General features: G+C 37.4%; 1 protein-coding gene across 1 annotated transcript; it reads right to left on the bottom strand.

The window, feature by feature from the left end:
- Positions 1-948: 948 nt before the first annotated feature.
- On the bottom strand, positions 949-11,544 carry LOC106134106 (lysosomal aspartic protease). Its single transcript, XM_013334074.2, has 10 exons — positions 11,387-11,544; positions 11,211-11,291; positions 10,706-10,832; positions 9,606-9,729; positions 7,617-7,735; positions 5,781-5,890; positions 4,445-4,531; positions 2,926-3,082; positions 2,185-2,391; positions 949-1,180 (listed from the first exon to the last, which is right to left on the bottom strand). Exons 2-10 carry the CDS (start codon positions 11,270-11,272, stop codon positions 1,019-1,021), a joined length of 1,155 nt encoding a protein of 384 aa, XP_013189528.2. The 5' UTR covers positions 11,273-11,291; positions 11,387-11,544; the 3' UTR covers positions 949-1,018.
- Between the last annotated feature and the right edge of the window lie 1,378 nt (positions 11,545-12,922).

Consider the following 12,922-nt stretch of genomic DNA (forward strand, 5'->3'; position numbering starts at 1 on the left):
TAAGTATATCCAAATCTAGCAGCAAAGTCATAAAAGAATAAATAAAAGACGTATATCAGAAAGAAATAAATTTATTTTATCGAGAAAATTGATACGCGACAACCGAAAAGTTAAGCTTGTTGTAGAGATTACTTATTGACACCTTAATAAAGTTATTGTAGAGATAAGCTAATATTGTCATGGGCTACATTCATGAGAACTCTATTACAATGCGTAAAAAAATATGCTAAAGCCTCCTATCATTCTGACCATAAGCCTTTTCTCTTTGGTTTTAATAACAATGCCAAAATAATGAGATGAACTATCCATAAAAAAACAACTTAATAAAACACGTTCTAGCGACGCGACTAAGTCTACTAGTGTAATTTTTTATCATAAGATTTCAAATCTGTTTAAATTCTCCAATATACAAAAAAAATAAAAAGAACTACAAAACTAAAATGACTTTTCTAGAAAAAAATCAAATTTCCTGAATGTTTTCTACAGCTAAGTTAACAGTTTCTTTTTTGCTATATGCTAAAAACTCACAGCTTTAAAGTAGGATATTGTTTTTAGTCAATTCGTGAGCGATTTGCTTACGCCTTACTACCACCAATGCAGACCAGACAGAGCCGACAGTTTCGGAAAAACTGGAAGTCTTCATTTGAGTTTATGCATTGGAAGTCCAATTAATAGTTGATCTGCTAACGCTCTGCAGTTAGGCTCAGAGACGGAACAGCATTCTTTCTTGATTTTTAAATCCTTTGTTGTGAAATGATTACCACAAATATACAAAGTTATCTTTACTTTAGCTCATTTAAATCTACTAAATATAATATTATAATGTAAACTATTGTTGTAGTAAACTTTGTATTATTTATTTATCCAACAACACTGAATATACTTCACAACCTCACTCTAACTTCAACAGAAAAGGAGTAAAAATTACAAACGAAAATTCCTCAAACTTCACATCAAAAAATTACAACGTTCACAAGCAAATCGCTCACGTTCTAGACTCTTCAACATGACAATGGCTCTAGGCGGCTGTGGCGAACCCGAGCCGCCGGTTGCTCACGTCGAACTCCGTGTAGTACTTGCCGATGAACACGTCGCCCAGGATCCACAGCGGGCCGTTGGGCGGCGGGATGTCCAGCCCCATGAACCCGGACAGGCACACCGTCTTGCCGAACTGCGACACCTGGGTATATATACGGGATGTCGTAAACGCGACTAAGGGATAGGCTTGTAAACTTTGGATTTTCCTTTCAGGCGTGGAGTTAGCAACCTGTCACTGTAGTTACCCATTCTGACGATGTTGTCCTTGCCGTTTAGTGTGAAACTATTCCCCCTATATAGTAAAGTAACTGTCGCCAATGACGGAACAATACCTACATAATGAAGCTACTCCAGTTAATTTTCACTCAATCTCGTATTGCCAAAATTTGGATTTCCGAATTGTCTTCCTTGGAAATCATATTTAATATCGATACTAAATACTGTTGGTCAAAAGAAAAGTGGCAAAAGAAGCACGAAAGCAGATAAATGCAGTGGAAATGAGAACGTTAAGGAGGAATGTTGTGATGTGAAAGAAGATGTAGTTACAGGAATAGAAAAGGGTATGTTAAGATGGTTCGGTCATGTGGAGAAGATGAAAGCAGGTTGACTAAGCAGATATACAAGGAGAGTGTGGAGGGAAAGGTCGGAGTGGGAAGACCTAGACGAACGTATCTTGATCAAATTAAGGGCGCCCTGGCAAAGGGTCAGGTCAAGAGTACCCGAAACCGTTGAGCTTGCATGAAGAGAGTTATTAATGTGGATGAAGCGAAGGAAGTGTGCAGAGATCGTGGCAAGTGGAAAAATGTAGTCTCTGCCAATCCCTCCGGGAAAAAGGCATGATTTTATGTATGTATATATTGATACTATTGATGTGCCGTGTGGTTCCCGGCACCAATACAAAAAAGAATAGGACCACTCCATCTCTTTCCCGTGGATGTCGTAAAAGGCGACTAAGGGATAGGCTAACAAACTTGGGATTCTTTTTTAGGCGATGGGCTAGCAACCTGCCACTATTGAAATCTCAATTCTATCATTAAGCCAAATAGCTGAACGTGGCCATTCAGGCTCTGTCTACCCCGCAAGGGATATAGACGTGACCATATGTATGTATGTATGTATACTACTGATGGTGAAACTGTAACTCACCCTGAGCACATAGTCCTTGCCGTCCAGAGTGAACACCTTGCCGCCGATGGTGAAGGAGACCTGCGGCAGGCGGGGGATGAGGGTACAGTCCACCGCGTACTGGCCGAAGGCGATGGGGGTGGCGCCGATGGCCTTGTTGAGCGCCGCGATCTCCGCGCTCGGGCCGCCCACCAGCGACGTGCCCGTGTCCGCGATGGCCTGGCAGCCCTGCCGACCAACGTGCCTCTTATAATATGACGGACGCCTCATTTTCAAAGGATTTCCATCTTCCAGAGGAGCCATCAGATACAAAAAATGTGGAATCAAATCTCGTTGATTTTGATCACCCAAGTGATTTGTCATTAGGTAATATAAAAATGTGGAATTCGATCACTTAGGCGACTTAAGTGGACTAAACCATATGATATATGTATAATAGTGGGGAAGGTAGCTGTGTCCGAAAAATATAAATTAATCTGAACAATATATTCTATCGTCCACATTTCTATTCTAAGTTTGGATAGTTGTGAAGTTGACGTTATTGAGGAAAATGCTGCACTCCATTTTGTTACCGCTTCTTCTGCACTGACGCTTTGGAAGCGGCAGTAAACTTTGTTTTAAGTAACTAATTTGACTTCAACCAACATTATGAAACCAAAAGACATGACAATTATCAAACGATAAAATAATCAATAAAAAAATGTTGAATTTGTGCTGCTAGAATCAAGAATGATGGCGATGGAGTAGGTCGTAGGTACTCACGTCGGCGCAGAAGACGTTAGAGTTGGCGGCCACCTTGTCCACGGCGAACTGCCAGTAGGTGGGCCTGGAGACGGGCACGTACGTGAAGTTGCCGCGGTAGTGCGCCGGGTCCGAGCCGCCCAGGATGATCTCGCCGCCCTGCGGCGCCGACGGGTCTCTGGGAATGGGTTAGCTGCGTCTAACTTCATACATACATACATACATACATATGGTCACGTCTATATCCCTTGCGGGGTAGACAGAGCCAACAGTCTTGAAAAGACTGAATGGCCACGTTCAGCTATTTGGCTTAATGATAGAATTGAGATTCAAATAGTGACAGGTTGCTAGCACATTGCCTGAAAGAAGAAACCCAAGTTTTTAAGCCTATCCCTTAGTCGCCTTTTACGACATCCATGGGAAAGAGGTGGAGTGGTCCTATTCTTTTTTGTATTGGTGCCGGGAACCACACAGCACAGCGTGTAACTTCACCTGTGCGGGTAGGCACTCTTATGGGGTGGACAGAGCCGACAGTCGCCAATTTATCTTTTTAATTGTTAACAGTAAAGTTTTCCAACCAATACAAGATGAATTAAATCAATATTGTGAATACAAAGATAGAAGATGTGGATATGAAGAGTAAGGAAATAAAATACAAAAAAACATTTCTTATTATAGATGAAGGAATACTTAATTCGTTCATATGAAATCTACTGAATAAATCTTCTTGAAATTTATAAGTAAGACTCTTCTAATAAATAATGGAGAGAGTGTTAATATAATTAAGGGTCTGGAGAAATAAAATAAATATTTAATAAGAAGGACATAGGGGTATTTTCATCTCATCCCATAAAGTAAATATTTGGGTTGTGAATGTCGTTTTTGTTATTTTAAGTTCTTGTTAGCACTAGCAACTTTTATTTTAGAAAAAGGATGATGTAAAATGTCAAGAGGATATTTATGTTTGGAAGATGTAAAGCTTATTAAAAATCCGAAAAAAATATTTGTTTGCTAAATTCTACAGAGTAATCCCACATATACACGGGGCAGATTACACTGATTGAGTTAGACTCGAATTAAGTTCGAAACTAGAGTTGCGAGATACCTACTCAACGATACCATATTTTTAAATAAATACTTTAATAGATAAACATCCTAAACCCATGCCAATCAGAGAAAGTTTGTTTCTCATCATGCCCCGGCCGAGATTCGAACCCGGGACTTCCGGTATCACAGACAAGCGCACTGCCGCTGCGCCACTGCGGCCGACAATTCTAAATTTAAAAGGGGTGGGGTATTTAATTGACAATCAAAAAATTTGCGATTTTAACATTAAATGCTATTAAACGCTGTTGATGTATGTTTTCCAATTATTTATATTTGTAGTTTTGATAAAAAAATTAGTATATGTAGTTGCAGTACAATAATTTAATTGATGTAAAAAATGATTAATTGTTGGACAATAATTGATATATGATAAGTTATTTGATGTACACTTAAAAATATCCCATTAAAAAGTAATAGTGATAAGAAGTGTCACCTGTTGAGGTAGAAGGAGAAGACCGGCTTGACGAGCCCCTGCGCCACCATGTTGTCGAACACGGGCGGCACGCCGTCCACGGAGATGCTGGACACGTCATCATCACCATCATCAGAATTAATCACCAGTCAGTATATATACCGCAGTATAACCCTCGCGGGAAAGCCAGAGCCAATAGTCTTAAAAGGACTGGCCACGTTCAGCTGTATAGCTTAATGATTGAGTTGAGATTTAAATAGAGCACGCATTGTTGAGAACTGACAAGAAAAATAATTATCTGAGATTTCGTTGGAGGTAGTAGTAAGGATTAAGGCTCTTCTCTCTCATCTCATTGGCATCTCTTTTCTCTCTAGAGAAGAACCCTGGGTCCCTATGTCCGTATATAACGCCGAAAATTGGGGGTAGACAGAGCCTAGGCAACGCCACGACTTAGAAGGTAAGACAGAGGTAACACCAAATAGTAAAAAAAAAAACAAATTGTATGTGTGGTGAGGGGTTGGAAGTAGGGTTGTAAAATTACGTAATTTTACCGAAATCATCGGTAAAATACGCGTATTTTACGGTAATTTATATATATTACGGTAAAATTACGAGTGACTTACGACGCGATTTTTTTTTACCTCCAAGCTTACGACATTTAGAATTTAATTTGTTTAATACACCGCGCGCATAAATTTGCAAAAATCATTATGTGACAACTACAAATACTTATACTGACAATTCTGTTGAAATGGATATGTTTGATTTTGACACCGAATACCAAGAATCAGACGCAGAAGATGTAACAGCTGATCCACTTAGATTTTAAGTTTTTTATTTATTTTATGATTGAATACTAAAATAATAGATAATAAAAATAAGAATAAATATAATGAAGACGTAAAATCTAACGCAGACAATAAAACATAAAATGATAATTTATTTTTATAAAAAACGATTTTTTGATCTTAACATAAAGAATAAAAAAAGAAATTTGTTTTTATGATTAATCATTATTATGTTTATTGAATTAATCATTCTCAGATTTGACATATTTTATTATTTTCAATTAAAAACTGCTTGTATCTCCGTAAAATTTCATTTAAATCTGTAACAGAGTAAACAAGTAAGCAAGCAAATATATACAATTCTGTATTTTAAAGTTTTACCAACGTAAGTACGTTTAAAACATTTTTTACCAAATTTTACCGTATTTTACCGTAAAATACCAAAAATTACGTCGTATATCGTTTTTTACCGAATTTTACCAGGGTAAAATTACCGATTTACATCCCTAGTTGGAAGTCGCAAAGTAGAAATATAGTGAGGTGGAGAGTGGACGCGGTCAGAGGAGTACCTGCTGAAGGCCATGCCGAGGATGCCGTCGAACTTGGCGGCCACGAAGGCCAGCCCGGGCTCCGACAGCGCCTCCGCGAATGTCTGCCCGCGCACCGTGATGCCGCCCACCTGCGGCGATGACAGAGACTTTAGGCGGATTGTGAACTGGCCCATTCAGTCATATAAATTTAAAGATACAAAATTGTTAAGGTTAACATACATACATACATATGATCACGTCTTTACCCCTTACGGGGTAGACCGAGCCAACAGTCTTGAAAAGACTGATAGGCCACGTTCAGCTGTTTGGTTTAATGATAGGATTGAGATTCAAATAGTTAAGGTTAATCAGTAACTATTTTGTTTAATTTTCTAACGAACTATATAAAAGTCTTTTCGATGCTTCTTCTTCCTCCTGGCTTTAGTCCGGGTTGCATCCTCACCACTCTGGAGAGGAGCCCGGGGTTTGCCTTTGACAATGGTCCTTGGATAGAACGAGTCGGGCTTTTACACGAAGCGACTCCGGTCTGACCTCCGCAACATTTGAAGGCGAACCTAACCCGTATTGGATCGATCATGGTTCACATTCAGTTACTGAATGTGCAGGTTTCCTCACGATGTTTGCCCTCACCGTAAGAGCAGCCACCCACCCTCTACCTTACGTGCGCGTTTAATACCTGTATTTTTTTTATATAAATTACTTTCGCTAGCTGCAAAATGATTGAATTTTTTATGCGTCTCTGTGATAAATATCATCAAGTTTTTTCCTTACTTTTAAAATATCCGTTGGATGCACACATACTCACGTCTATCCCAGTCCCAAGCGGGGTAGACAGAACCAATGATTTTAAAGTAAAAATACCGAAAGCCGCCACGTTCAGCTGTATGGCTTAATGATAAAAAGCATTTAATGCCAAATATTGGAAATATATTGAAATTCCAATAATAAAATGTTTCAAGTACAGTGAGCTACGAAGGAGCGCATACTACCTTCCAGTTATACTTTTCTACATCTCACGTTACTGTAAATCCTTAGAGAAGTTTATGGAAATACTCAAAATATTTGTAGATAAAGAAATATTTTCTTTTATGGTAGGTACTCACATTCCAAGTTAAGACATTCCTTTGTTTAATATCAATTATGTTGTACAAGCGACATTGTTTATTTAATGTGTTCGCATAAATTATAACTTGAGTGACGAGAATAAATGTCAATGATAAGGTCAATAAACAAAACTTTTATCAAAAAAAAAACTGAATGTTTTGCGGATTTTCGAGTAAGTTGTGGTACATATTTTTATTTTTTTTAATTGTAAATCGAGATTCTATATTACAGAATAATTAATTGCAGTAGTAATATTGTAGGGTTATGAATTCATTTTGAATCAAAAACATAACATACAATCACGTCCACATCCCCTGCGGGGTATACAGAGCCAACAGTCATCAGAAGACTGAAAAGCCACGTTCAGCTGTTCGGCTTAATGATAGAATTGAGATTCAAATAGTGACCACTCCAACTCGGAAAAAGTCGTAAAAGGCGACTAAGGGATAGGGTTATAAACTTGTGATTCTTCTGATAGGCGACGGGCTAGCAACCTGTCTATATCTCTATCATTAAGCTTATCAGCTGTACGTGGCCTGTCAGTCTTTCAAGACTGCACGCTCTGTCTTCCCCAAAAGGGATATATACGTGATAATATGTATGAATGAACTTTTATACCTACTCACTCGAACTCGTAACCACTCTTTCACGTCGTGGTGAAAAGCGTACACATTTCGAATCCGCTCGTCACTGTACACACGCCTACACATTACCTACACACGTTCATGAACACGCGGGGCTGGTACTCACGGTGACGTCATCGCTGGAGAGGAACCCCGACAGGCTGCCGGAGCCGTAGTGGATCGCGAACTCGGTGCCGTTCTTGCGGTACGAGGACGACTTGCTGCTGTCATACTTGTTGTGCAGCACTGCGCGGGACAAACATTATATTATCGACTTGTATACTCCGTAGGCTATTACGTAGATAAGTGCCGTGTGGTTCCCGGCACCAATTGATAAAAATAATAGCGACCACTCCTATCTCGTTCCATGGATGTCACAAAAGAGGACTGAGGGATAGGCTTTTACATTAGGTACTGATATGTATACTCCTTAGGCTATTAGGTACGTAAGCGCCGTGTGGTTCCCGGCACCAATTGATAAAAATAATAGCGACCACTCCTATCTCGTTCCATGGATGTCGTAAAAGACGACTGAGGGATAGGCTTATAAATTCGGGATTATTTTTTAAGGCGATGGGCTAGCAAGTTGTCACTATTTGAATCTCAGTTCTATTATTAAGCCAAACGTCTGAACGTGGAGTATCAGTCACTTTAAGGCTCTGTATTCCCGGCAAGGCCTATTTGAATGTGATATGATACTATGAGCGACTCCGCAACCATTGCAGGGGAACATAACCCGTATTGGATCATGGTGAAAATTGATATTATTCCACAATATAGATAGGTACAATATTACATTATTCCACAATTATTTTTCGCATTGTTAGATATTTTTTTGTGCTACCTGCTACCAGTATAAATGCTACCCGTGCGTAGCCGGAGCCGGTTGCTAGTAAGCGAAGTAAATAATACAATTTTGCCTTGTGTCGTGAAGCAGTCACCTCGCTAACAATAGGTCGATGACTTCGCCCCGCTGACCTCTGTGTGATAATGCTGGATAGATCCTTTGAAATGACAGGTCGTTTTGAATACCTAATGATCACTAAAGAGTGTAATATCGACATTCACTCTTCATTCAGAGTAATTTCATTTATTTTTAATTCAGAGAGAGTGAATATTGTTGATTGATATGTTTTCAAATTTACGAAAATTGAACATCTTGCCGGTAGGTCGTAAGTATTATATTTAGTCACGCTTATGACATCAAGTATATGGTCTGCCTACCACAGTAATTCATATGTATGTAAATTTTAGTTTTGGTGAGGTCGAGGTCAAATGTTTCGGACGCGATTCAGGCGAACATTGTTAATCATACAAACACAATGTATTTTCAGTTTACCAGTATTTGTTTTGTTTTTCTGTTCAGTCTACAGAATTATTTATGCCATACTGGTAGTGCAAACCAAATAGTCACGACATATTGAAGACTAATTAATGAGGCCATAAAAAGTTATGACTATAAAAATAAATTAAGTGCAAGTTAAACTTTTATTGCTTGTTTAGGTAGGTATTATTAGTTTTTATTATTTACGTATTTTCTTTTGCTGAATCTCCCAAAGTATATTATTATCCGAACTTCTCCCTGGTGTAAGAAATGTATGTGACTATGATGTGTACTTTACAATATTGCTCTGGTATAACTAAAATGCCGTTATCTGCCAAATCCTTGTTTTAAGTAAAACGTCAAAAATGCGGTAAAAATTTAAAATGATGCCATTCATCAATAAAAACGCCTATTTATGACTTAAAGGTACCAAAAAGTCGTATATACAGATCGAAAGAGTTTTTTTTTTCTTATTCTACTGGTAAAAAAGGTGAAAATCCTGATGTCAGATTAACGGAATTTTAGTTATACGGCAGAATACACACAGTAAACCTATACTAAACAAATATTTCCTTCCTATAAGATTTCGCACTTGCGACCTAGATATGAAAATTTCCTATGGAACCTGTGTCTGGAGTGGTTTTTTATTAAGACTAAATACATGATTATTTTCTAGTCTAATTGGTCTAGTTGGTAGAAATATAGAATTAATCGAATTCAAATTAGAACCATCTTCATAGAGTAATTGATCCATAACAAGCGAGGAATTAGGCTGATGAAAAGAATACTCACAGCAAGCTATGTTGGTGTAGTGGCATTTCTTAGAGGGCACCCACAGGTTTGAGGAGCCCGTGTCGAACACCACCTTGAAGGTCTGCGGCGGGTTGCCGATGGAGATCGGACCGTAGTATTGAGCCTGATTGCAACAACTTATTTTAATACAGTAAAAGTCGAAGGAAGTTTGAGATTCCCTGTAAAGAACAAGTCAAGGTTTCATAAATAAATTTATTTCCAAAGTTATCCATTTGTAAATGAAAGCTTATCGTTTGATAACTTTAGTTTACAGGAATCCCCAGGATAAGTTTGGTTCTGAAAATACTGCACTTTTCACAATTCTTCTATTGTTTATGAGATTATTATAGTTACAATCATTTTCGTAACAGCGTCATAAAACAGCCGCGCCCTAGCTGATTTCACGGGCGGTTATTGGTCCAGTTTAGAATTGGTTCTACTTCATATCAGTTGCCATAGTGTCGCTAAGAGGCCAATTTTAAAGTTATTTGAAAATGTTAAATTTTCACCATATACCTTCCTATTTGTTCTCGAATTCTGTTTATTTGATTACCACATTTACATCATATGTTTGTATATGAGAAACATCACACAGACTTGGTTTAGATAACAAGGTCTGACACACAGGTTATCTTGCAACCTCTTATCAAATGGTAGTTTTATTTAACTTAAGATAGTTGGATTGGACTTTCAAGTTGGGAACAACACTTTTCATTAAGTGCAATATGTGTAAGTTAATATGCAATATATTGGCAATTGTTCTGATTGGCAACTTATTGGAATAGCAACTGATATATAATAAACAAAATAAGACATTTTTCTTCTTAAAGGGAAACTTACAAATTAATTGAAACCATCCATTACCAGGCAGACTACATTTATTTATTAAACTTTATAACAAGAAAAACCACAACTCTGATACAAGGAGCACTGCCTGGTATGCACATCAGCTGCTCATCTACAAACTAATGAACAACAATTACAATATTAAATTATTAAAAAAGATAGATCAGCAAGCATTAATAAGCTTATACTACATCTGCATAAAGGGCACCTAAAGCTAACTGCAGGTACACGCCGAATAGGAATATAAAGCTTACGTCCAGATAGTTGGAGAGGGGCTCTGGGGCAGGGCCCTTGGCAGCGTACTTGATGCGCACAGACTGCAGCTCCGTGCCCACCTCGTGCAGCTTGCCGCGCACTGACTGCATGCGGTACAGCGGCACTCTGTGTATTATGATTATTAAATGTATGAAAGAAAGATTTGTCCTCTTGTGAATGTTTTGGGCAAATTAATGTATGTACATACCTATTCTTAATTTTTACATTAATGTACAACTGAGTCCAGCATCTCAGTCAACTCTGCTTTCCTGGCAAAGCCAACCTTTTTCTTTTCATAACTTTTTTATTTGGATGAAAAACTTGTTAAGCCTAGTTATAGATATCCAACACCTGAGCAAAACTCCTCTCTCTTTCCTTCAAAACATACCTATGCACCTACCCATTTGTTTGCGATAGTTTCATTATATCATGGTAGGTGGTATGAAAACAAATGCATTGTCGTATTTGTCGTCAAAATATGAAAGTGAAATTCCTAGTGCTCACCGCAAGAATCCCGCCACGCATGTGGCGCTCACCGCCAAGAACAACAAAAGGAATTTGCTCATTTTCAGGTCACCTTCGGCTCTGTGAAATTAATTGAACAATGTAAGTACCTATTTAATAATGATAACATACGAACTTTTAATAAAATGCATTTTATTGAAATATTGTCTACTTACAGCGAAGGAAATGTTATTTACACTAGAAAGAAATCGAAAAACAGTACGCACTCGTTACGCTACAACTAAAATACCAAAAATAATGACTAATCAAATTATCCACCGGCAGAACAGCAAGAATTGTTGTTCGATTTGATTTGATTTTTTGCTTTGCTTTGCGTTTTTTCTGTCAAACCAAATGTCAAACTTCAAACCATTTGACAGTTGACGACGAAACGGAACGGACCACAACGGTATAATATTTATTTATATGTATGGACAGTATATTTAGCTCAGACAGGGTACTATTTAGTTTGCGAACGTGACCACCAGACACGCACGAACTGCGATTCGAACAATGATTCACATTCGATAACTCAATAGAATCGATTTTGTTGAGTTAATATTTTTTAGTGGGCTCAATTATCTAAAAAATATGATGCTCAGGGTGAGGAAGTTTCTACTAATGATTTTGTATCGGGTAGCGATGATTCGGCTCGACCGCCACCAAAGGGAAGATCTTCCGCCAGGCTAGGTGTTATGCCTGGGGAACCGCGGCTCCACCGATATTGTGTCGGAGGTTGTATTTATGCTCCAATCCATGAAATTTTTGCTGCTATTGGTTAAGCGCGTCAATTTCTTCGCGATGATTGACAGTAGTAGGGATGTGACATTGCTGTAAAAAAATCGATTTTTATATAATCGATTTATTTTTCAAGTATGAAAAATCGATTAACAAATAATCGATTTTTCTTAAGAAAATAATCGATTTTATTATATTGATAGATTATTTCCTAATTTTTCAATTTATGTCAAAATAAACGCCATATACATTAAATCAACAGATTTATTCATTAAAAATAAACAACAGAAACAGTAAGTTCTTATATAATCAACACAAGTTTAAGTTTTTAACAATCAAGTTTGAAAAATGAAGTTTCAGCAACGCATAATGAATAAAATATCAACCGAATGTCGGTAAAATACTGTTCATCGACTAATTCCATCTAGAGAATGTTTGATTAAATTAATCATCTAAACTGTTTTAAGAGCACAGAAAGAATGCACAGATGGCGTTAATGTAATATTATGGAGCTATGATATGATATGGTATTCTTTGGCAGTTCACGTTCCGGGCTCCAAGCCAGAAGACAAAAACGTAATGTCGGAGTGCATTTATTGTATGATTATAAAAATCGATTTTTAATCGATTATTAATTAAAAAAAAATCACGTATAAAAATCGATTTTTACTTTAAAAAAATCGAGTTTTAATCGATTTTTTCCATAATCGATTTTTTTTTCACATTCCTAGACAGTAGTTGTTTTGATTGGATGTTGTGACGAGTGGCGTAGAGATGTCGCCACAATTATTTCTGAGTTTTTATAAATATTTCATTGATAACTGATTAGGGATGTGACATTGCTGACAAAAAATCGATTTTTATCTAATCGATTTATTTTTTAAGTATGAAAAATCGATTAATAAATAATCGATTTTTCTTAAGAAAATAATCGATTTTATTATATTAATAGATTTTTTCCTAATTTTTCAATT

This window comes from Amyelois transitella, chromosome 8 (assembly GCF_032362555.1).
Source record: "Amyelois transitella isolate CPQ chromosome 8, ilAmyTran1.1, whole genome shotgun sequence".
Lineage (NCBI taxonomy): Eukaryota > Metazoa > Arthropoda > Insecta > Lepidoptera > Pyralidae > Amyelois > Amyelois transitella.

Bases quoted from the DNA above. Each gene is read 5' to 3' on its own strand.
- LOC106134106 (XM_013334074.2), bottom strand. From the start codon at position 11,272: ATGAGCAAATTCCTTTTGTTGTTCTTGGCGGTGAGCGCCACATGCGTG. The intron at 10,833-11,210 runs GTGAGCACTAGG...CATAATACACAG, and splicing joins TGCGTGGCGGGATTCTTGCG to AGTGCCGCTGTACCGCATGC. The intron at 2,392-2,925 runs GTGAGTACCTAC...GTTGGTCGGCAG, and splicing joins CTAACGTCTTCTGCGCCGAC to GGCTGCCAGGCCATCGCGGA.